Here is a 25,616-nt window from a genome sequence, read left to right as displayed (position 1 = left end):
TTATAAACATTAATGAGGTCACCCCTCAGTCTCCTCTTCTCCAAGCTAAAGAGCCCCAGCTCCCTCAGCCTTTCCCCATAAGGGAGATGCTCCACTCCCTTAATCATCTTTGTTGCCCTTTCATAGCACTGCATACTTTAATAGCTGTAGGTAAAGCAGCATTCCACACTGACAGATTCCATCAATGGATCCTAGGTATATGCTGCTGGGAAACCTCAATGATAAGAGACTTAGAGAAAAAAAACAAGTTCTATGGCATCTTTTCTGTCCTATCTAAATTCTCCATCTCTCTTCCAAGGTAGAAAGAAAGGCTGTAAATATAGAAATCAGGTTAAGATCCCAAAACAATTCAGAAAGTAATTATCTGATTTGGGTGCTCAGGACAACAGAAGATGCTCTTGGAAAGCCAAAGCAAAAGTGAAATTTTCGCATGGTTAATAATTGCTTGATTTTGTCTAGTGAACTTCCTTTTGGTTTAATTTAATACTTTTTATTTAAGACAGTTCAATGTCTTTATTGAATATCTATTTACTCTGGAATTCTGGAAAAAAATAAATCAATTCTTGAAAGCAAGCATACTTGGCAAAACACAAAGATAATAATGAATACTAACCAAGATCACTAGTGAGTTTTAAGAAAACCAGTGATCAGCAAGATTAACAAAACTATCAATTAATGTACTTTTTGGATGGGTTACATTTTGCTGCAATACCTCAGGCCCACAACCATCTTGAAGAAGCCAACACCAGCCCATGTTTCCCTTTGCAAACCCATCTGGAAAGCATGAAGATGAACCTGATATCACTTCAGGTGCACCTGGGCCCTAGCCCATCATATCCACCTCACTGTTTAAACTTGAGATCCTCTGAACAACAGTGACTGTCTACCACTACAGCTAAAAAATTCCCTCCATCATCCTCTTTGTGTTCTCCTGCCTTTCCTTTCTCCTTCAGGCATACTGAACCATTAAGCAGCAAATGAGGATGAAACGCAGCCTGGACCAGGTGTCTTACTTATCTGAGTTACTCCCACAGCATCAGTCACCTCCCTGCTTTAATGACAGGTGCACAGATGGGAAGAGCTGAAGCTGAGATCACGTCTCTCCTCTCTCGGTGTAGGGACAGTGTGACAAAGGCTGGTGGATGCCGCTGCGGTTCTCCCAGTGCTGCCCTGGCTGCCAGCACCAGGGACTGGGTGCCTTACTGCAGCCAAGCTGCTCAGGCTTCACCTTCTCTGCCAAAAATAGTGTTTTTTCACAGCGAGGGGGTGAGATAGCAAGATGGCCTCTCAAAAAGGATTTTACACAATAGCATTAGACTTATGCCATTTGCTCTTCTGCAGGGAAAGCTCAATGATTTCAGTAAGTTTTTGCTATGATTAGAACTAATAACAAAAAAATAGGCATCAGACCAGGAGTGTTTATTGGTCTGATGCTAAAGAACATGACAGGCAGTTCATTTTGATTCACCTTATATATATACTTAAGACCACCTGAACCGATCGTGCCTGTGAAATGCATTCATTTCTTTTGCAAGCTGTCCTTCCGTAAGTGACATAGCTGAGGAATGATAAATGCCTCTAAAACAGTCTTTAAAAAAAATGTCACCAAAAAACAAGAGGCAAACAAACTAGACGAATTAATCTATGATTATTTGCTTTACTTGTAACTGTTGTGCTTTATTCTCTCTGGACTGGTTAGAAAACTTTGAGAATGAAATAACAAATACAAACACTCCTCAAGAATCACAGCTAGAAAACAGAAACAAACTGCATCCAGCCAACTGAAAAATGTTTTGCGCACATCAGGTTACTTTTTCAAATTTAAGGACTTCAAGAATTCTAGCGGAATTATTTTAAGCAATATCACATGTAGTGTACAAATGCATAAGCATCTACATATTTGATAGGAAGCTGGGGTCTTTAATGACCACAATACAGTGTCAATCTGTTTTAAATGGATTTTGGTTCAGAGCTGCTTGTACTTCGAAAGCTGTCGGCTGCCTCCTGTGCAAAGGGCTGGCTGCAGAGAGAGGCCAGGTGGGAATGCCGGGAGTTCGCTCCTGCCAAGAGAAACACCAAGATCTACCCTATTCATCCCAGATTTTACCTCTGGCGCTCCCTGCTCACACCTGGGCTTTCTGGGCAAGGAGGATGCCACAAACACTCCCAAGAGCTGCCACTGCATTTAGCCTGTTGGATCATGCCACCGGCAGCTCCTTCTATACTTGGCTGAGCATGTTGCAAACTGCAACACCTGACTTGCTGGAACCCAGTTATCCCAGCAGCATTTAGTTCAGCATTTGTCATCCTCAGGCCAAGACAGCACTTCTTTCTTTCCTCAACAAGAAGAAATAAATAAATCTGACTCGCACTCTAGGCAAAAAATAAGCAAGGCATTTGTCATACGCGTTTCACGCTTAATCAATTTTATACCTTTTTTTTTTTTTTTCTTTAAGCAATCCATGCTGGCAGTCACCCTGCTTCATTCAAGCATACTACAATCGGTACAGTTGTGAGCATACTTCGTTGCACAGTTTAAAAAAAGGTGCTAACAGCTCTCGGATTATCTCCATATTTAGCTGCGATTTGAAAACGCAAGCTCCCAGGGACAGAGGCGCCCAAGGGCCGCTCTTGCCGCCGGCAGCCTCGCAGGCTCACAGGAGCCATCTTCAGCCAGACCTTTTGTTGACAATTCCTCAGTTCCTTGGAAAGTTCAACATAAACACACAACGCATACTTCAGATATTTCCACACTCACCGTAGAGAAGTCACATTTAAAAAAATGTAAGAGGTCTCAGTTTCAAAAGCCTTGGAGAAAACTGGTGCCCACAAGGCCCCTTTTCATCTCCCACAGTCACGTTGTGACAAGCAGGAGAGATGGTGGCAACGCCCTGCCTCCCTCAGGGCAGCCCCAGCAGAAGTGCCAAAAGGAGATGATGTGAAAGTAGCAGAATATAATCCAAGAGGATACAAGGGGACAGTCCTGAGCACTGATACTAGAAACAACTGTGACAAAACCCAGGGATTATAAAAAAGATGTGGGCAGACTTTCTAGCAGGGCCTGTTATGACAGGATAAGGGGTAATAGTTTTAAACTAAAGGAGGGGAGATTCAGGCCAGACCCAAGGAAGAAATTTTTTACACTGCGGGTGATGAAACACTGGCCCACGTTGCCCAGAGAGGTGATAGATGCCCCATCCCTGGAGACATTCCAGGCCAGGCTGGACGGGGCTCTGAGCAACCTGATCTAGTTGAAGATGTCCCTGCTCATTGCAGGAGGTTGGACTGGATGACCTTTGAAGGTCCCTTCCAACCCAAACTATTCTATGATTCTAGGATCTAAACCCCTTTCTGGAGACTTGTGCAGGAGAAAGAGTCACAGCATCAGTTCTTCCCATCACCACCCAAAGATGTGAGGGATTACCTGCTTCCCAGGGTAAGCAAAGATGGAAGTCACTGCAGAATTTACAGCTTTTTGCCTTCCCTTGTCATTAATTCTTGTTTCATAGGGAGAACTGCAATGCTAATGGCCACGACCTGGGAAAAAAATCCTGCGCATGGAAGTGACAAACAATATAAAACAGGACCACCAAGATACGGCACTCAAAATCTGGAGCTGCTATTCTGACTTCTCTCAGTTCACAGACACTAGTGGGAAAATGTTTTTGGGGAAAGGATAGCAGGATAAAAACGCTTTCCTGTCACACGCACATAAAAGAAAAAACACAACTCCAGCACACACTGAATAGACTTCTAGAAAACTATAATAAAATGTGATGAAAATCTCAAAGCAAATGCATCTAATAGGAAAGGGAAAACTTAGACCAAGTGAGAACAAACCCCACTATTAACACCCATTTCCAACAAAATCAATTCTACCTTGCCAGAGCTATCATGACATTCTAATGTATAACTTCTTCTCTACACTAAAATCAGACTTAATGCAAGGCCCTAAGTATCTTCTGTATTGACTCATCATTATTTTTATGATTTTTGGGTGACTGTATCCCTGAAATAAGGGCTATAATATCTCTCTTCAAAAAGTTGCTCGTTCAATTTAGAAATAATGAACAACCTATCGCATTCCATTTTTCACGTCAGATACCTAGAAGATAACAAGAGAGAGCTAAGAAGCAGAGCACTCAAAAGGGAGTGACTTAGGTCTAAAATAATCACGGAGGGATTTAACTCTCAAACACACCACTGTCTGCATGCACAGGAGCTGATGCAGCTTCCTGGGTAGTCTTCTGGAAAACAGAGGATGAAACAGTTTCATTGAGACCAACATAGATTAACTGTAAATAATAACTGAGCTTTTTGCAAGACTAGATCCGTGCTCTCTCTTCTTCTAATCTTTTGCACAGATTAGAGGAATAACTGGATTTAGACACTTTTTCTAAACTTTTCAGCTCATCTCAAAATCAAGGCAGAACATCTGATCCTCAGGAACACCACTGGGAGAAAAACAAACACCACACAAAAAAAAAAAAAAAAAAACCAACAGAAAAATCAACTGCACTCCGCGTTGTTGAAATCACTGAGCCACCAGGCTGAGGCTCAACCTATCAAAATGGCAGTTTTGATAAAATCTCCTTTTATTTAATCACAGGCACTTTGGATTTTTTTTTTATCCACTTTTTTTTTTTAGTCCACTTATGTTTCACTAAAACAGTTTTTCATAAGCACAAGGATATCATTTTATGGAAAATTAAAACTTATGTAAACTTGATGTTTTTAAAATAAACTTCTTGGATTCTAGTAGCTAAAATGAAACCTGGGTTCCTTAACCTAAATTTTGTCTGGTGCATTAAAACAACCTAGCTGGATATAGTTTTGTATTACAAGTCTATTCATTAAACCATCTTTAACTGGATGAAATGTAAATGTTGCGTAAATGAGACACAATAATACCACTGTTGGCATTGAAATACAAACTGATGTTAATATTTTCATTGTTTTTCTTCCTAACATTTATTTTATACTCCCGTCCCCCTCCCCCAAAATCTTACTGTTTTAGTATATACAATTTCATTAGACCTTGCTGCACCATACAAAGCAGAGTACTACGGAGCTTCACAAGCACATTTCCTGAGCCAATGCTGAAAATAACCCACAGGAAAAGGCTGTTGTTGAACGTATAAATGAGTCTTTCATCAATTCACATGTCACATTTGACTTTCCATTCTATGTCTGAGTTACGCTCTTCTGCTACATTTTCTTAACCTGCAATTTATACCCCTGTTGGCAACCGGAGACGGAGCGCGTGTGTTGGAGGCCGGGGAGAAAGGCCAACATCCAGTGACAAATACGTCACGTCAGCTAAGCTTCCTCCACCTTAAGGAAAAGGAAATACATATAAAGAATGCCAAAATTAGGAAAAGAAAAAAAAAAGTGGAATAAAAGAGGAAAGAAAAAGACAAAGCACTGGAGATTGATTAAAGTGTGACACCTGAGATGCTGTTACCCATGAACAGGGGGGTTAGGCTAAAGGACACAGGGTTTTTAACGCGCTGCTGTGCTGACTGTGAGCTCCTCCTCGTTGCACTAAGCCACCCTTGGGCCTGAAGGTGAAAGCCAACACGCTGAGCTGAGGCGACGTCACTGGGAGGAAGGACGAGGACATCCTCCTATTGTACCGGGGATATCGATGGGAGCAGGACAGTTAGGACATTTTTGCCATCTGCAGTGAGAACTTTGAGTGGGAAATAAAGGATAGCACAGTTTATCGCTTGGTTTGTAACAAAAATTGCATTTACCCTCAAAATGGCTCTTTTAACGCATGCAGACTGCATGTGCTCCAAAGGTTAACACGATGTAGTTTTGTTGACTGAACGAGACTGACAGAAGTATGGCAAGCCTGGCATTCAGACTTAATATACTGAATATGTCCTACTATGACTAGAAAAGTAAGCAATGGGTGTATGAATTTCTCAGAAGAACAATCTCATTTCTACGTTGGCTTTAATCATAAGATAATTTGCTTTGAGATCCCCATTAGTAGTGCATGACAGGAGTTTTATGTGCCATGATCTATGAAAAAAGAGCTAAGTGCATGTTCTGACAGGCTGGGGAAAAAGCAAGCGGTAATTATTTCAATAACATCAGCACTGTTTCTCTAACCGGTTTTGTAATACCAGGAAATGATAAAAGGCTCTTAAAGAACTATGCAGAAAAGGTAAGACAAGATTGATGAAGAAGCTTCAAAGGACTGGAGATAACAAGGGATGGGAAAACTGGAGCAGCTGCCTGCCTGGCTCTGACTGGGTAAGGACCCTCACACCTCCCAAGCCAGGGCCAAAATTAAAACCTCAATCTGCTCCTCTAGCAGCAGCTGACCTGGGTTAGGAAACCACTGCCCTGTTATGTTCCTTCTTCTCCTGGAGATTTCTTTGTTCACTGAGATCTACTGAAGTAACCACATACATTAATAGTTTCCTAAGGTAGCTTCTGACTACATAATTTAATTTAAAATAAACACTTACAGAAAGGGTTCTGCTTGGGATTTTCTGTGCTTTGTAAGGAAACACAACAAAAACTCAGTTATGTCAAGATCATCCAGCTTAGGGAGCAGTTACAGGCGCAGATGTGCCAGGGTGCAAGAGGCTTCTTAAACCCTTAGATCACCCTTGGTACTGGAGAAAGTTTCTGTGAAGAGGAAATAACTCGCACTCAGGTAAGAAAACTATGGGATTTCACTCAAGGAGCAACTGCAGTCTCATGCCTACCGCTCTTCATATAGCAAAACAGTCCTTTTCTTTTCCTAAAGCAAAGATATACATTCATCTGATCCAGAACCACAACACAAAGCAGAACAGATTGCATAAACACAGAAAATATATTCTTATTTAAATTGGGTCTCACCCTCCTTAGGTAAACCAGTTCAAGGGAATACTTGAGTGAGTGTGGTCAAAACCCCCAAAAGATACCCAAAGATTAAATTTAAACAAAAAGTATACACTCACTCAGGAACTTAAACTATGCCAAGACAAAACCGAGAAACATCCTACTGTAATCAAGAAAAATACTTAACAACCACACAAATATATATACCAATACCAAGCCCATAACCAAAGATCCTACTTCATGCTTTCCATCAAACAATCCAATGTTGAGCATATCAACTGTATAAATAACTATTAATACACGGTGCCACTTAAAATATTTGTCTCCTCCTATATAGGAGGACACAGTCCCCTAAAGAATGGCCAGCTCTCAGATTCTTTGGAGCATGTGTTTGCTACACACACATATACAAAATGAAAGGAAGCTTAGTAACTCTCAGTGAAAAATGCTGTTAAATGTGACTGTTTATAAGGTATATAGTTTATTCTTGTCATTATGCATATATTCAGAAGTGTAAAGAAGTTTGCTGGGGACTATGAAGTATAGAGGCTCCCTATTTCATTCAAATCCTTATTGCTTATTTGAGAAAAATCTTGAAGATCTGTAAGACCAACTGATCAGCTGAAGTTAGGAAGTTAAATAATACTGTACTGGGTCAAAACAATGCTTCACCACTTCCCACACTCTAAGAGACACGGTAAGCAATGCTATTTAGGGAGAACATACCAGCCTGGCCACTCTCTGTGGCCCGTTCCTCTTCCCAGCATCCATGATCAGAGTATTACAGATATTAAAATATCTGTTCTTGCCTATTCCCTTATGCATCTGTTTGGATTTATCTGTGAATCGGTCCAACCCCTTTTTTGAATCTGCTGATATTATCTGCCTTCACTACCTCCCTAGACAATGAAACAGCAGCAACCTGCAGAGTCACCAAAGCCTCTCAGGAACATTTTGTGTGAGTCATGCAGAACTTGTGTGCTAGCACGGCCCTTCCTGGGAGCCCGGGGAGACAGAGAAGACTCTCTCATTCAGGGACAGGCAGTATCTTTTCTTGTACCTAAAAAGCTGTCAAGATCCAACAAAGAATTTGCATACCTAAAAGCTTGTCTGCTTTTACCAGCTCTATTAGCTGATCTGAAAATATATTAATTCCCCTTACAAACCTAGCAATTATGCACTTGCACTCTATGGATGCTTATTCAGGTTCATCCTGAGACTGTAATAAGGTTCGTTCCTCCCCCTTTAAGTATTACTGGTTACAAATACATGACTGTATCTGGTTTGCTTTAAATGTGTAAAATCACATATCTTAGGTTCACAAATTTTTATCATATGCAAGGAATAACTAGCTTTTTTTTCCTCTTGACTGTTTACCAAGTGCAAGCCATTTTCAGAACAGCAAAACCATACAAAGATACGCAGCAACAACTGTCCTGCTGACATTTACTGAAAGGGGCACAGCCTCTCAAGTCATCACCTAAACATGTTTACAACCAGAGCTACAATGGAGTTAAGTTCCCTTTTTATTTTACCTGCCAAGTCTCAAACGCCTGCTTGTAGCTTCACAAGGCTCCTCAACCTCATAGAAACCAGTGTTCTGGTCTTCCAGGTGATGATTTCTCCCAGCACCCAATGCAAAAGGCAAGTTCTCATACTCGGGTATTTCCTCATAGTGACGCACATTCTCATACTCTGGAGCACAAGTGCTGGTTAGAGAATTCAAATGCATTTGTGACAAGTTCTCTCCCAAAGGCACATGCCCATCTAAAGACTCCAGCCTTTGGTTACTTCGCATCTCAGGTTGACTTCTGTTTCTCTGCCTCTTCTTTAGTAATGCCGGACTACTTATTTCTACAGAATGAGCCTTGGCAGATTTAGCTTTCCTTTCACTACCTACAGATGCTATATTCCGGTTGCTACCACTTCCACACCCATCCCCAGTGGAAAGTTTGGCAATAGCACTATCCATTGACTGGCTGCCTCTAGACAGAAATTTTTGGAAGTCACTTTTCATTAAGCAAACTGACAGTTTCATGTTGAGAAACTTTTTCAAGGTATTTTTCTTCTGATGGTCTTTGCAAGGCTTGTCGGTCCTTTCTATGTCCACAGAAGAGAGAGATTTGGCCCTAGGCTTTGTCACAACAGTCAAGTGGTTGAAGCTGGTAGCAATGTTAGCAGTTTTTAATGATTCAGAATTACCAGAAAATGGAAGAATAGGATGAGGTAACTTCCAGACGGGTTTCTCAGAAGAACGTTTGGGTATGTCACAAGATGACAGTGCGTCTTGCTCCTTGGTGTGTGGACGTGTAAAGTGCGATCCTTCCAGAATGCTGTTCGATTTGTCCTCACTGGAGGTGTAAGAACTTTTCTCCACAAGCTCTGCTGATGCAGCTTTTTTCAGCAGGCCAGCAGCTGGAAGGCTGTGCCTCTGTGGTTTCTTAGGAACTATTTTCGGAGAACTTTCATCCTTTATTTTAACTTCTTTGTCTTCCGATTTTTGTAGAGAAACATGGAGGCTATTGGAAGCAGATGAGAGCTGACTGCTAGTTAACTTGAGTTGCTTTGGCAAACTCATAGACAAAGCATCACACCTGACAAAGTTAGTCCTTTTGTCCGCAGCATCTAGCATACTAGTATCATCTGTCACCTCACCCATGGAGTTAACTAAGTTATGGTCTGCATTTAAAGAACATTCAACACTTTCTACCAGATCAGAAGTTTTGTGTGACAACTGAGGCAAAAGATTTTGTGAAGTTGACTCTTCCGTAGCAGGTTCCTTTACCGGATGCATTTTGTCTGCATTGCTTTGAGTTATCTCACATTTTCCAGGATGAAGCACTTCTGTAATATTGTTATAGCAAACACTTTGACCGAGGACATTAATTTTAGCTGGCTTTTTAAAGCTTTGTTCTGGAAGCCCAAAGGAATCTTTCTCTGAATTAGATGGTTCCTTTGTTCCTTCTCCCGTGGTGTCTATGCCATCCTGACGGACTAGACATGCAGCACGAGGCTTTCTTGGTTTGGGGACAGGAAGCACTTTTGAGCTCAGAACTGAAGATGTTTCAGAGGAAGTTTTATCAGCATCTGCTTTCATGCCCAGTTCACCTGACATCATACTACTGCTATTTAAATTTTCGTTTTCCAGGATTTCCTGGTCCAATGGGCAAGAGCAAGTGTGGTTATTTTCAGTCAAACTAGAGCAAATTTCAGATATCTGAAACGCACCAGCAGTGAGTTTACCCTCACTATTTTGTTGCTTCCCTTTAGCTACCTCAGAAGATATTGAAGACTGCACAAATTCCATAAACTCTATTTTAACATTGTTCTTGGAACTGCTGCCATCCCCTTTGTCAAGTTTGTCTGCATACCTGTGCCTCACAGGACTGCTGTTAGGAAACACACTATGAGTAAGAACGTCCTTAAGTTTCTCTTCCAAAATGCTGGCTTTCAAAACCACCTGATTTCTATTTGCCAGTTTTTCACTGTGACTATCCCCCAGTGCATTTTTTTCACTGACTTTGATGTTCTCCAAGTTCTCAAAGTGCTCAAAAATGATTTGAGTTTTACAGGTGTTCTCCCCATTTCCAAGCTTATGAAGGCATTCAAATTTGCAAGAAGACACTGGTAGAATATAGGCTGTGTTACCAACACTCCCTTCTGAGGCTTCATTTTTATAGTTCAAGTGGTCTAGAGTTTGAGAAGAATCTTCCCTGTGCTCCTCAAAGCTTTTTGTGCTTTTTCTTGTAGATGATGGAGGTTTAACTTCTGGAACAGACGAGCTCTTGAGAACCTTTGGTTTTGGTGCAATTGCTGGTTTGGTTTTCCTTGCTGCTTGTATAACACCAGAAAGTACAACATCAGGCTTCGGTGCAACAGGTGGAGGCGTCGCCTTGTGTCCCACCACAAATTTTGGCTTGGGTGCCACCGGTGGCTTCTTAATTTCTAGGAAGGATTGAAAGCAAAGACTTTAGTCACCATCAGCCCACAGAACGACTTCACCTGCACCACAGTATTATTAAGAGTTTTGTAACATTTAAATCACATGATCTACAGGATCTTGGTGTGTGTATGTATACATTTTCCTCCTAAAAGCATGCCTCCCTTCCCTACCACCACTAGTTGCCTTCCTTCTTTTTAACAGGCACAATCAAGGAGTGGTAGGAAAAGTCTGCAAGGGTAACTTGTTCATTAAAAAACAGTTTAACTTTATGAAACTCTGTGTCCTTGCTCAGATGCTAAAATATGATGCTAATAAAACCAGAGCAGATTAGCCTGGTTTTGCAGCTTGAACTACTGTAATACCTTTTTAAAATGATGCAACTATGCTCTCTCACGTATAATAAGCCACAAAGATAACAGAACAGCTAGAGTAACTACCAAGACAGTCCAGTTCCTTCCCCTGCCACCTCTGGAAATGTGTGATCTAAAATTCCCCCTTCCCTTCCTCTTCTTTTCAAACAATACTGAGACAGATTACTGTACCAGTTGTAAAACTGGCGTGTCACTACTGTCAGTTCAGTGAAACGAGTCTGCGGTGTGAAGTTAACACAGTAACTTTTAGCAAATCGGTACCTTCCTACTGGAAAAGTAAATACTCTTCCTGTGCATCTCACAAAATTACTCTTCCCAATATGTTATTGTCTGACCTAGAAACAGTCACACAGCCATGACTTATGACCCACTTGACACCACAAGATGATAAACCCTGGGGGTAGTGGATGGCAGGAAAAGGAGAACATGAGGAACCAGGAGATTACAGAGTTTTGATGGTGTTGTGGGTTTGAGTGGGTTTTTCATTTGTTTGTTTGGTTTGGTTTTGTTTTGTTTGGAGTTTTTAAAAACATTTTAATATTGCAGGAGATCATTTATGACCAATTTAGTTCCTTTTACTGGAATAATTTCAGATTTCTAAGTGCTTTGACTGATTTTTGACATACAAAAACTGACTTATAATGTAAACAATTTTCTTTTTTTAATGTACTTTTAAACGTATTTATTACCTTTGTTTTGAACAACATTCTGGCATGCTTTCAGGAAGTCATACGCATTAAATAAAACTCTCAAGAAAATATGCCAAATAATGTTTCACATGTGAAGAGATTGAGTAAGACATTGATTTTTGCAATTCCCTTTGAACCGTGGGTCTGGTATTCGGTTGTTTTTTATCACCATTATTAGAGATGGTACAACTATATCTTAATCTGTAGCCTAGAAATATGAGAATAAAGTTCCAAGCTTTTTTTTCCTGGTTTGGATTTTTTGTTTGTTTGGAAGAGATGTAGATGGTTATAAAGAAAAATAAGGGGTGGGGGACTGCGGGGGGGCAGATGCCCTCGGTAGCATTTCCCAAACACTAAGCCACTGCTCTAAGCAGACGGTCAGAAACAATGTCTCTACTATAGAAACAGGAAAACCATGTTTTTCTAGGACATGAATCATTAAGTGGTATCCAGACTGACTCCACTTCCATTTAGAACAGCTGCCCTTGCTGCAATTACACTAGCAAAGAGGTGAACCTGATGGCAGAGATAAGTTTTGAGACATTTTGCAAGAGAGAACACAGAATTTCTTTCCAAAGGTACAGCTCCCTATAGGCACCAACGACAGCCAAGAGTGACCCAACTACCAGCTACTGCAAAGAATGAACCACCTTCTGATCCCTGCCCAAAAGCCAGAAGTTTCCCACAGAGTAAAGAGTCAATAGTTTGCTAGAAAAAAATAAAAATAAAAATCTTTGGATGGGCAACCACTGATCCTGAACAGCAAAGGGAGTTGTACACTCCCTTTCAGACACAGCAACTGCCTATTCAGTTGGAGAACGAAGTGATGGCGATAAAGGAGCCTGTTTTCTGCAGTAAAAAGAAGGATGGGATGCCCAGCTTTTCACAGAACTCAACACAGTACTAGTCTTGGGCCATGTTCAGTAATACTTGTTAAGTTATTAAAGCTCCCTGAAAACAGGAGAGAGGCAGCAGGAATCCTTCCTGAAGTCCAAATGAGAGAAACAGACTGCAGATGATACAGGAGATTAAACACTGGCTAGGTAAGTGATATCACATGGATTATTTGTCCCACTCTCCAAATTTAAGTCCTTGCCAGTTTCTGTAGCAGAACTGCCTAACATTTTGGATAGCAATCAAACTAGATTAGTCTGCAGAGCTTTCAATTAGTATTCATTAGAGAGGACACTCAGAAAGTATGACATGGTACCATTACCTGAATACAGGATTCAAAACTAAAACATGAAAATGTAAGGGGATGCAAAGAAAACAAACCAGTTGTTTATATGCCAGTAGGGGAAACCTGAATAATGAACAGAGTGAGAAAAAGCCACTTCTGATAATAAGTGCAATTCAATACAATTTCTGAAGCCTACTAGAATTTTTCAGATTACTTCAATGTTACAAAGCATTGGGACAGACAAAAGAAACAGGCGAGTTGTGTGGTATAATAAAGACACCACTATCTGCTTTAAAGTGATGGCTCATTTCATCTAGAGTAGATATGGGTCAATGTATTAACAGGCACTTTACAGTCTCGGTATCAATACAGATCTGGAGTCAACAGCTCAATCAGAAAGGAATGTGATGAAGAGCCCTTTCAAACAGAAGTATGACGTGAGAGGAAAGACTGCAGGAAGGGAATGCATACCAGTCATTTTCCTCAACAAAATATCTTTAAGTTTCTGAAAAATACAAGTGATTAACTTCTTAGAAAAAAAAAAAATTATGGCAGCTAGGCAAGGGTAAAAGTATATCAGATTTTGATTAGAAATAGAGAATTGAAGTTTGGTTGATTATAAACTAATTCAATTCACCATGTGTGGTTAAAAACCAGTTCTACATAACATAGTGCTTTAAAAGGGACAATTTCCCATTCTGAATAGAAAGAAAACTAAGTAGGAGGCAACTGTTATATATAAAGGTGTAAGGAATGACTGGAAGTCATATGAGAATGACTTTTTGTTAAATGATAAGCATAAGCAAGCCTCTTTGATGAAAAACAATAAATATAATCAAGGAAATGTTACAGACCAAACGCATGGAGTGGCAAGTTATTTGGACGACAGGCTTTTTCCTGGTGCCATATGGAACTGCTCACCTGAGAAAAGGGATGGTTGGTTATGCTTGGGGCGAGTAGAAACTGAAAAGAATCTGGAAATCGTTGTAGTTATTTTGCATGAGCTCCATGCAGGTCTGCAGCTAAGCTGTAAATCATCCTCCAAATTTCAAGGAGATAAGTATAAAAAGATGAAGGGAGCTGAAAACATTTCTGTACACAGCACTTGCCAGACTGCTAGTGACATGCTATGTCATTTTCATTGAGGTAGTTGTGCACCCCCGAGATGAGGTTTGGAGCTTTCAGTAGGGCAGTTGATGGTTCTTTAGCACCTTTTGTGCCCCACACCTGGGTTGGCCCACAACGACCAACCCCAGGGCACAGTGAGTCCTCATGTTCACCAGGTTGGGGAGCAGGAAGGGTGGAACCTTCGGTCAACAGACAGGGTCCTCAGCCAAGGAGGTGCCCAGACCTAGAGAACCTGAGAAGCTTCCAGCCTGTGCTTGTAATGACCACAGCCAGATCCAACCAGGACATAAAATGTGGCTCCCACCAAAGACCCCTTTATAGTGGTCTCAGAGCAGTGGGTCTGAGAACGTGTGTGACACCATCTAAGAAGACTTCCTGGGACTGAGTGCCCTCACCTTCTCTTTGGTGAGTGATTTTCTTCTGGATATATCCTTGAGTGAGCCCTTGCCCACATCGGGCAAGCAATTATTTTCTTCTGAGTACCCTTGAGTGAAAAAGGCCTCTTGCTTTTGCATGTGAGTGCATGCTGTAAATCTTCATTATTCTTCTGTGTACAGTAATAATACCCTCAACTGGTATCCAAATGTGTGTTTTATAATGTCACTGGAGTGCTGAACAATTTTGGATAAACCCCGTTTCTAGTTGGTGTCTTTGCTAAACAGTTCTGGCTAGAATAAAGGCTGTCTGGAGCTTGTTGCCTGCCTAAATTGACTTCTGGGGTGCCTTTCTGACAGTCATCTTCTGGCATTCTTTGATGAAAACTTGGGATGAATGCAAAAACTACAGAAGGTCTAAAAATCATGCATCAAACCCCAAGAAAGCCCATCCTGCTTAATTTAACCAAGAATTTAAGAAGTGAGATGGTAATAGTATATATACTTCTGCACATGTGAAAGATTTTTGATAACAGATGGCTCTGTAATCAGAGGGAAAAAATAACACCATGAGATTCCATAGCTGACCACTGAAGTTTGATAAGTTCAAACTAGAAACAAAGCTTTAAAATTGTTACTAAACCCAAAGGGTGATTAACTTCAGGAACGTGTGGTGGAGCCACTATCAATTAACAGTCAACCTAAACTCACTTTCTGAGACATGTAGAGGTTTCAGAGGAAATTGTGGACTGGACCTGGGGTTCCCTGGCTTGTCTTACTCAGGAGAGTAGAATAGAGAATCACTATGGTTTCCTCCGCTCCCTCCTCCAATCTTACCCCATTTCTCAGAGAGGATCCCTGCATCCAGACTAGCATTATTGGTTACCAGTAATAAAACCAAATGTAATAGCAGAAACACAAAGCTTTATTTGCATAAACAGATTAAATTATTAGAAGCCAGAGAAGCAGCCAGATATACTCTCTGACTTGCTTGACTAGGTAAAGGAAGAAATCCATAAATAAAGTGACTAACAAAGCTGCCAACACCAACAGGAAGCCTGCTGCTCATCTAGGAACAGCCAACACCATGTTTAGTGCTGAAGAAAAAAAGAAATGCTCAAAAATATCAATGTACCAAACACCCTTAAAAGAAGTATATTAAAAATGGCATTATTTTTCTAACAGTAAATAGCCATTAGCACCACCTATGCGGTCAATGCATATGCTCTTTGTCTGACTTTGGGTCACAGCACAGAGAACAGATATTTGTCCCTCTGGTGAATTATCTCCTCCAGGAAAAAGCAACACCCACCCATTCTCATCCTGCTGAGCTCCTCTGAGACTAACACTCATTATTCCTCCTCGACTAGAGAGCATTCCTGTCCTACCTTCAAGTTGTTTTAGAGGAGGATGAGAACACCCTGGAGCACCTTCCCAATGTTTTGGCCTCAAAGTGTCCATTTCTGTTCTTCATATGGCAAAATTTGGCGCCTGAGGACCTCACTTAAAAATGCTTATGTCCTCCCCTATGCAATATCATGAACGAGCAGGAAAGCAAATAAGACAGCACATTCTTAAGCACTATTATTAAACAACTTTAAATCTTCTCCTCAAATTTTTACCTCTTTCCTGCTCAGCACAGAACAGGAAGAAAATAAGATATATGAAGTTGAACTGAGGGAAAAAAAAAATCAAATAGCACTACTTCTTCTGCAGTAAACCCTACTATTGCTAAAGGAACATTTTCCCAGGTTATGCTTATGCCCATACTTTTGAGATTATGTTAACAACTTCTGCACTAGGGAACAGCAAAAGAACAAGTTCTGATCACCTGCATCTGTCCAAGAAACAGGGACAACTGGTTCTGGACACAGCCATGCAAACATAACTTGATATTCCTTTTCTTGCAATGCTCCACATGAACAGAGGCCTCTCTCCTGGTATTCAGGGTCCCGTATGGGACTATCTCTTGCCACCCAAGAGTCATCCCTGTGGCAGGATCCTACAACCACCCTAAAGCAATTTTCCTTTTGAAACATAAGATTGACAGCAGCTGGACCTAAATTTAAGATAGAGGTACACAATCGAGTTACTACAGGGTAAGCCAAGGTGTGAATTTAATGAATCAGCTACTCTATAGAAGCTGGCCATATGTATACTGTTATCTTACCGCACAGTATAAGGGGTAGTTTATTCCTTTTCACCTACAAGGTGAAATCTATTTTGCCTGTACTAAGAAAAGCGCTTGAAACAGTTTACTGGTTAGCAGTTGGCCCACTGTAAATGTACATACTGGCTTTCTCATGGCACCTTGTTTACATATGCATACTGTATTCCCCGAGTAAGGAAATCACACCTGTAGCCTATATTTGAAAATAATATGATGCCCAGAAGGTATCTACAAAGAGATCAATGTGCTCTTTCTCACATGAAGCAGCAGCTCGCTCCAATAGCCAATTTACTGTTCCTGGGAATACTTTTGGCATTGGACAATACAACTCACAGACACAAAACAAGAAAACCAATCTGGCTTTTAAAAAGCGTGTAGGGAGAAAGATAATTATTGCTATATGTTTGGGATACACTCAGAGATTATTGTGATGGTAGCTAACACACCACACAGAGAAACAGATGAAGTATTTTAAAACTCCTGTTCTCCAGCAACTTAAGTTTTAATGACACACAACAAGGCTTTCCAGTTCCATTACTTCACTTTCAGTTACAGAAAGTTTCATTAGGTAAACACGTCAGAAAAGTATTCTGAGATCATTAATTTATTTCCTGCACACGTGTATTTATTTTCTCATTATGTAGAAGTTCTGATTTTCTCAGGTGCCACAATGCTTAAAAGAAAACAAAAAAGGAATGAGTCATGACATCCCGGAAGATAACACATGTAGTTTTTAAATACAAGGGAAAATGATGGTTTCCAAGCCACTACAGTTTTAGAAAACGTCCCAAATAAACTGCAAAAGGAAAACATTAATTTCAAAATCCTAGGTTGTCCAATGACTTGTTGAAATAAAACAGGAAAGCTGAGGATAACTTTAGAGTAAGGACAAGAGATGAATAAACAACCTTTTAAGATTGCATGTGGAGACAGAGCTGAGCGACTCTAATGAGACTTGGCATACTAGAGGGTTAAAGGGACATTAAACCCTGTAGGCCTCATTTCGTCAATCCTTGAAAGCAATGAAGTTTGATTGGAAAAGTCATGTTGATTTTGTTTATTCTGTTCCTCTGTGTTTTTTTTTCCCTTTGAATGACATTTTTGACATTAAAATACACTACATATTTCTCATTGCTGTTGTCAAATCAGATTTCAAATCTGAGCTACACATTTTGCCCACATTAAATAAGCTGTATAGATTCACAAATAAGGACTGTCCCTTCAGCAATAAACAATAAATGTCAACGACATAACTCTGAGGTTTTGTTTTTCCCTTTTAAAGGCAAAGCACATAGTTGAAGACAGCACGATAGTTCCAGGCAGAAAATGAGTAAATGCACATTCATCAGCATCATATTGAAGGAATCTGCAGTACATGAGAAAGCAATGAGAGAAGAATAGCTGTATGAAGGTTGAAAACAACATACAGGTTAATCACAACAAACAGAGCAATAAACTGAAAATGCACTGCATTATTTAGAAAGGCAAAAGGCAAGCTGGAGTGGAGTTAAGGCTGGGTTATCAATGCTGGACCTTTCACAACTTCTGTCCATAGACAGAAGCTGTCTTGAGCCCTGCATATCAAGGTGAAGTCACTCTTATCTGCAAATCCTACTTAAAAATATTAAATCAATACTGATGATGCTGTACCAGGTTGCTTTGTTCTAAAAGTACATTAAAAGAAGACATAAGAGAGACACTCAAGCCCTTCAAGTTAAACTGAAGGAAGAGCAGAAGGATTTCTAGGCATTTGAAGTTCCATCTGAAGCCTTCATACAGGATAATATTTTTATTGAAACACTGTATTACCAATCAGTTGTCAGAAAGCCAGCTTACATAGTACAAACCAGAGTAATAATTGAATTTACAATCTAAATTTCAGTGTAGGAAATAGGTATTATGGGTCACAGCACTGAAATTAAAATATACGTGTTGGTACATTTTTACTTGAGCAATAGCTTTATAAAGCTTGCCTATATATTTCAGGAGCTAAATTTTGCAGCAATATGAAATGATGGATGTTAAACCTTCAGAACCATCTTCTGGCAGTCCTCAGTCTCCTCATACCCTGTGAGCTCCTTAACTGAAATGTCAAAAACTGTCATGTCAGCAGGATCATGAATCTCTGATCCTGTTTCACCTGTTACCCATATATTTTTCTTATCCTCACATAATCCATCACAAAGAATACATTCTTCATCCTCTCTTCAATATCTTTCACATACCCCTCAGCTTCCCTCTTCCTGCCCACCAGGTCTCTCTCTATGCCTTAGCTAAAATTCACATTTTCCATGAAATTGTCACACTTTCTTCTTACTGGTATTCCGCAGCATCCCTTTCTCTTTTGCCTTCTAACACCAGAACCTTCCTCCTCACCTTCACTGCAACCACTACCACAACATAAACTAAAGCAAGACTTGGTCACACAACATCAGAAGTCCTGAAATCACCATTTAGCACTGAAATTCTGCCTAACTTTCTGAAACTTAGTACCATATCAAATTTTATTTTAACAGCCCAGCTCTAAGCTCTTGAGCACCCCCTAACATGTATCATTTATTTGCACAGCTGTTTAACTCTTAAAAGAGCAGGGGTGAATTGTACCACCTCCGACACCAGAAAACACATAATGCAGCTGTTAAGTAGATATGATATCCCGCTTTATTACTTGTTCTTCCAGATTTAAATGCAACCAGTCCTGTCACACATATTAAAAGTGGAAATATATTAAATAGAACAGAAAGATAAATTAAATAGTTTTTTATTTTCCAGTAAATTCTGCTTAACTAAGAGAGCCCAGGTAATTAATGCTGGACTTGCTAACAATTTGACGTATTTGAGAGAAAAACACTGAGAGTTAAGTTGATGTTTTTGCTTGATGTCCGTGCATTGCTTTTTCTTTAGAATACACCCCACCTCCCAAAATCCTTACAGGAAACACTTTGCTGCTTCAGGTTTACACTGTAATTAGTTGTGTTTCCACCCAATACACCAAAACTTACACATGACATCTTTTCAACGCAGAAACGACTCCTATCCTCATCTTCAAGCAGACTAAGAAAGGAATCCACTAATCTAACAGACGGGTGTACTAACAGCATAGCACACACCGTGTAGCCAAACAAACAAAAATTATGAGCAACTCCCTTAAACATGGGGAGCTCTTGTTTTAAGCCAAGAATTTGCCTCGCAGCTCTTTTAGCCATAAAATTGGCAGCGGTTAAAGAAAAGGGGGAGGAAAGGTAAAGGAAAGCACCGAAGTAGGGCAGTTCAAGCCAGCCGCTGGAAGGCCAGAAGTGAAGGCTTCCCCGTGTCCCTGCCCCTGCGGGAGGGCTCCAGCTTGTCCGGGCTGGATCAGGGCAGGTACCCGGGAGGCAAAGCCTCAGCTCTGATAAACTTTCGCAGCTCCGCCAAGTCGGACGGATCAGTAACTCAAGTACCGCTCTTGGCTCTCCGGAAAGAAAACCGGGTCCCCGGCGGGGGCTCTCGGCAGGTTTCACCCGCCGCCAGCTCAGCCCCGCGCCGAGCGAGCGGCTCCGCCGCCGGACACGAAGCCCCGGACAGGCGAGGGCGGCGAGAGCCGCACGCCGAGAGATGACCGGAGACTCCGGCTCAGCTCCGGGCAGCGCCGAGGCAGGGACGTGCCCGCACAGCCCGAGGGAGAGCTGAGCGCCCATAGCGGACCCCGGGGAAGGGCTGACCCCCCGGGGCGAGGGGGGAACGCGGCGCCCGCCCCCGCCGCGGCGCTGGGGGACAACGGGGCGCAACTGTCCGGCGCCGCCGGGACGAGGAGCGCAGCGGCGGCTCCGGCTCCCGTCCCGTCCCGCGCCGGCACCGCACCTCCCTCATTCCCTCCCCGCGGCGCCGGGCCTCGCCAGCCGCCACGGGGTGAGGCGACGCTCCCTGTCCGCAGGGACATGCGGACTCCCCGCCGGGCGGGCGGAAGGGACCCAACGCTCCCCAAACTTTCCCCGGGCACTCACCGGCGGAGCTCATGGTGCTCCCCACGCGCCGCGCCGTCCTCCCCCTCGTCCCTTACGCCACGGCCCCTCTAAGGGCCGCGGAGAAGGAGCCCATTGTTCCCCCGCGCCGCCACCCAGCCGCCGCAGCCGCAGCACCCCCCGCCCGCCGCCGCATAACGCCCCGCGGCTGGCGGCGAGTGAGCGCCGGCAGCGCCCGCCGCCACCGCACAGCAGCGCCCCCTGCCGGGCCCGCGTCCCGCCTCGGCTTGGCCCCGCCCCCAGCCCGCCCACCAATCGGCACCTCCCACAGGACGCCCGGAAGCGGGCGCTCGCTGCGCCTTCTGGGGGCTGTAGTTCCCCGCCGCGCGAGGCAGGGCCGGGCGGGGAGGCGCCGCCGGCGGCGCGGCGGACTCCGTTTCCCAGAGTGCCCGCAGGGGGTGGCATGGCGGAGAAGGATGACACCGGAGTTTGACGAAGAAGTGGTGTTTGAGGTGGGCGCGGGGGCCACCTGGGGCGGGTTGGGCCCGTGTCTCTCCGCCCCTCCCCGGGGCGTTGAGCCGCGGTCCCCGGGGGCGGTGTGCGCCCGGCGGCCCGAGGTGCCCGTGGGGCGTGAGGCGGGCTCGGGGCCCGGCCAGGGGCCGCGGGCAGCGGCGGCGGAGGGCGGGAGCCGGCGGGCCCGGCAGGTCGGGGCGGCGCTCGGCGGGACGGCGCGGGGTGTTCCACGCTCCGGAGCAGCCTGGGCACCGGTGTCGCGCCGCGCCCCTCTGCGCAGGCCGAGGGGGGGAGCGTTGGCGGGAGAGGGAGCCGGGCCAGGGAAGGGTCGGCCGGGAAGGCGCGATCCTTTGTGCGGCGGCCCGCCTGGGCTGCGCGGGGGGGCGGCTGCCCGGCTGACCTGCCCCCGCGGTTCCGGCTGCCGGCGTTGCGAGGTCGGTGAGAAAGGAGCACGGCGGGGCGGGAGGCCCGTGTCGGCGGGTGTTCCGTCAGACCCGGCCTTGGGCAGCCCGCCGGGGCTGAGGAGAGGGGTACGGCCGCCGGGGTGTCTGCCAGCCGCACGTCCTCATAGCTGCTGGGGCGGGGCGGGTGTGAAGCTTCACACCTCTGTGCACCGACCGCCGAGCTGTGGGATCACGGGCAAAGGCAGAAAACGCGATGTGTAGCTAATAAATCCTGCTTCTAAATCTGTATAATTCACATGAAAGGTAGATTTCAGCGCACAGTGATCTGTATAGTAAGTGCTGAAACTACTTCTTGATGATCAGAGAGGTGTCACGAGGATGCAGCCAGGCTCTTCTCAGTGACAACCAACGACAAGACAAGGGGCAGTGGGTACAAACCGGAACACAGGAGGTTGCACTTACATTTGAGGGTACAGGCTGGAACAGGCTGCCCGGGGGGTTGCGGAGTCTCCTTCTCTGGAGACATTCAAAACCCACCTGGACACCTTCCTGTGTAACCTCACCTAGGCGTTCCTGCTCCAGCAGGGGGATTGCACTAGATGATCTTTCAAGGTCCCTTCCAATCCCTAACATCCTGTGATTCTGTGGAACAGGTCTGCTGTGAGGACAGGCTGAGAGAGTTGGGGTTGTTTAGCCTGAAGAAGAGAAGGCTCCACAGAGACCTTATTGTGGCTTTTTGGTACTTAAAAGAAGCCTCTAAGAAGGATGGGGACAGACTTTTTAGAAGGGTGTGTTATGACAGGACAATGGATAATGGCTTTAAACTAGAAGAGGGGAGTTTCAGACCAGACATGAGGAAGAAATCTTTTACAATGAGGGTGGCGAAACACTGGCACAGGTTGTCCAGAGAGGTGGTAGATGCCTCATCCCTGGAGACATTCCAGGCCAGGCTGGACGGGGCTCTGAGCAACCTGATCTAGTTGAAGATGTCCCTGCTCATTGCAGGGGGTTGGACTAGATGAGCTTTGAACGTCTTTTCCAACCCAAACTATTCTGTGATTCTATCTTTCTAGTGTTTGCATTATTTACAGGATTTGAATGAAACTTTAAAAATTCTATTGCATGTCTTGTTAGATAATGGAGCTACAGTATAATCTTGGCCTTATCTAAAACAGTGGCTAAATATATCTGCTGTTGCAGTTCAGTAACAGAATCAGATCAGTTTGCAGTGGATAAATGTAATTGCATCTTCAGGGACGGCACCACTGTTTTTACAAGTGTACAGAGAGAGTAGGCATAGAGAAACACTGTCTTTAAAATGATTAGTTATTGTAGTAGTAATAAGGCTTATGATTTTACCAGGATGCAAAAAGCTCCCCACATAAGGAGTGGTTTTCTCAGCTGTGTAAGTACGACCTGTATGCGGATGTCTTTGGTCTGTACCACAAAGTTTTGTGTTTATCCACAACCAAACTTGAATCCTAGCAATAAAATCTGTTATTTATATTGCTGCTATGTTAAACCTTTTCCTTTAATACCATATATCCATGGTGAAAATTTATTTCACAGATGTAATGCCTGCCCTCTGCATTTCCTTCTTCAGTACAAGTGCACAGTTCTTTAGTTCATGCAGCAGTTACTGTTTTGATTGAAAATGTTCTGCTCCATAGGGAGTAAAAGATCTCCCAGCATGTGCATATGCACTTGGGAATGGACTTCGTCACTAGTAAAGGCTCTTTGATACATAATTGTATCAAGCATGTGTGTGCACACTTAGAGTATACTGAGTGACATAGTAACATATCTTTCATATACTAGGGTACAACTATAATATCAGATAAACAACAGTAGGGAAAATACCAATTTATTTGGTTGATTGATTGGTTGAGGTACAGAGCTGGGTGAGATACCCTCATAATAATGCATACCCTAAAATACCTATAAAAATTATCTTCAGAAGTGCTCAGCAGGGTTCATGCTATTGTAAAATGAAGGCTCCAAAGAGAATTATTAACATCCTCCACACAGATGAGCCAGAGATGGGAATTAGCAAGAAGCCAAAAAGTATTTGTGTAGTTAGTGCTACAACATATTTATTTTTTAATTACTGTTTTTTGTTGGGTTTTTTTGGGGCCCCAAACTCTCCCCCTTAATTATTTGTGGTTTCTGGGAAGCAACTACATTTATCTGCACCTCAGTATGTCACTTTCTGTGTTGTTCTTCAGTGGTCACTGTTGCATGGAGGCCTTCAGCATTGAGACCTGTGAACAGCTGTTTTCTCTGTGCTGTTGGAGCCCTTGTGAGCAAGATATCAGTCAATATTTTAAACAGTAGTGGTGTGCTGACACATGCATAATCAGGAAGGAAGTGGTCCTACATGTCATCTAGTTTTTTTTGTATGATGTTTCAGTCCTTTTCTGCACAATGATGCTACTTGGGAAATTGGGAAATTTCATTAGCATGCTTTTTTGGTACAAAGTTAATTGAGAAAAATTCAAAAGCTTTGTCCAAAGATTCATTTTTAGGAACTCCATTAGTCACCTTCAGATCTGATAGCTTTCCATTCGGCATAACCCACTGTTATCTCTGCCATCTGCATATTTGGTTCATTTCCTATCTTTTTCATCTTAGCTGATATGGCACAGTTTCAAAAGTCCATGTAAACTTCCTGCATTTCCTTTATCTAGAAAAATTTGCTGTCTTGTCAAAGAAGGATGTCAGGTGAGTTTGGCACAATCTACCTCTGGTGAACCTATGTGATATCTTCTTTGAGGATAATCTGTTTTCTTCTTTGTCTTTGAATTTTTCAAGAATAATTATTCACAGCAGCATGCCGACTTTTGATCAGATTCGTAGGCCTGGCAAATTCCTGATTGTTTTTTTTCTCCTTGTAAATGTAGGCACTATGTTTGCTTTATTCCACTTTGGAGTTTATAGGTTTATTAAAAATTCTTTCTGCTGGATCTTTGATCTCCTGTGCCCATTCTTTCAGAACACTGAAGGTGATCCAAACACTGCTCTTTGAGTGCATTTTCAGCTCATGATTTCTGCTTCCAGCTAAGTCATTTGTCCTATATTTTAATGAGCTTGTGCAATTTTGCTTTTTTACATTTGGGTAGATATTGAAGGTATACTCACAGAATCACAGAATGGTTGAGGTAGCAAAGGATCTCTGGAAATAGCTGGTCCAGCCCCCCTGCTCAAGCAGGGTTACAGGGAGCTGGTCACCCAAAACCATCTCCAGTGGGCTTTTGAATATCTCCAAGGATGGAGACTCCACATCGTCTCTGGGCAACCTGTGCCAGTGCTTGATCACAGTGAAAACATGTTTCCTGATGTTCAGAGGGAATCTCTTGTGTTTCAGTTTGTGCTCATTGCCTCTGGTTCTGTCACTGGACACCACTGAAAAGAGCCTGGCTCCATCCTCATTGTGCTCGCCTCTGGGTATTTACATACATGTATGTATTTACATACATTGATGTATTTACATAGCCCCTGAGCCTTCTTTTCTCCAGGCTGAACAGTCCCAGTTCTCAGCCTCTCCTCACATGTGAGCTGCTCCTTCCTTCAGGTTCACCCAGGTCATTGTTGGAACCTAATCCCAGAGAGTCTTCTTGGGTCAGCTCTGTGGTTCTGGTGGAAGGATTGGAGCTGACTACTGTTATTTTCTATTTCAATGCTGTGTTGGCAGAATAAAGTTAATCCATGCAAGACTTTTCACCAGCACAAAAAATGAGATATTGACACCCACAATGTCAGACTGCCACCACCTTAGATTTTCAAGGGCTTTTTCTTACACAGAATTTGAAATATAAAGCTTGGCCTGTAGAATTGTGTAAAATATAGTACTGAATTAATTTCATTGCTATAGACATATCTCTCAATTTTAAAAAAAAATTTAGTACGGAAATAAAGCTTACCACATTTGAGACATTGCTTTAATAACTCATGAGTTATTATTTTTAAAAAGGAAACAGACTGGGAATGAACACAAAGAGGGTCAAAAATCTCGTGTTCAAATTCAGAAGTTTTGTATCTGTGTAAAATGTTGAACACGGCT

General features: G+C 42.9%; 2 protein-coding genes across 7 annotated transcripts in view; one reads left to right on the top strand and one right to left on the bottom strand.

Annotated features, from left to right (window-relative positions):
* Positions 1-20,802, bottom strand: part of FGD6 (FYVE, RhoGEF and PH domain containing 6) — a 72,041-nt gene extending 51,239 nt beyond the window's left edge. For all 3 annotated transcript variants that reach the window (XM_082051209.1, XM_082051210.1, XM_082051211.1), the window contains exons 1-2: positions 20,682-20,802; positions 8,379-10,788 (exon numbers count right to left, since the gene is read on the bottom strand). In XM_082051209.1, the coding sequence (XP_081907335.1) occupies positions 8,379-10,788; positions 20,682-20,694 (2,423 nt within the window). In that variant the 5' untranslated portion in view covers positions 20,695-20,802. The remainder of the gene's footprint in view (positions 1-8,378; positions 10,789-20,681) is intronic.
* A 212-nt stretch (positions 20,803-21,014) lies between these two features.
* The window catches only part of VEZT (vezatin, adherens junctions transmembrane protein), a 68,251-nt gene continuing 63,649 nt past the window's right edge, over positions 21,015-25,616 (top strand). For all 4 annotated transcript variants that reach the window (XM_082068723.1, XM_082068724.1, XM_082068722.1 and 1 more), the window contains exon 1: positions 21,015-21,151. In XM_082068723.1, the coding sequence (XP_081924849.1) occupies positions 21,116-21,151 (36 nt within the window). In that variant the 5' untranslated portion in view covers positions 21,015-21,115. The remainder of the gene's footprint in view (positions 21,152-25,616) is intronic.

This window comes from Streptopelia decaocto (genome assembly GCF_964273445.1).
Source record: "Streptopelia decaocto genome assembly, chromosome: 1".
Taxonomy (NCBI): domain Eukaryota; kingdom Metazoa; phylum Chordata; class Aves; order Columbiformes; family Columbidae; genus Streptopelia; species Streptopelia decaocto.
Note: the sequence above shows the minus strand (reverse complement) of the source record. Positions and strands in the feature narration are given on the sequence as shown.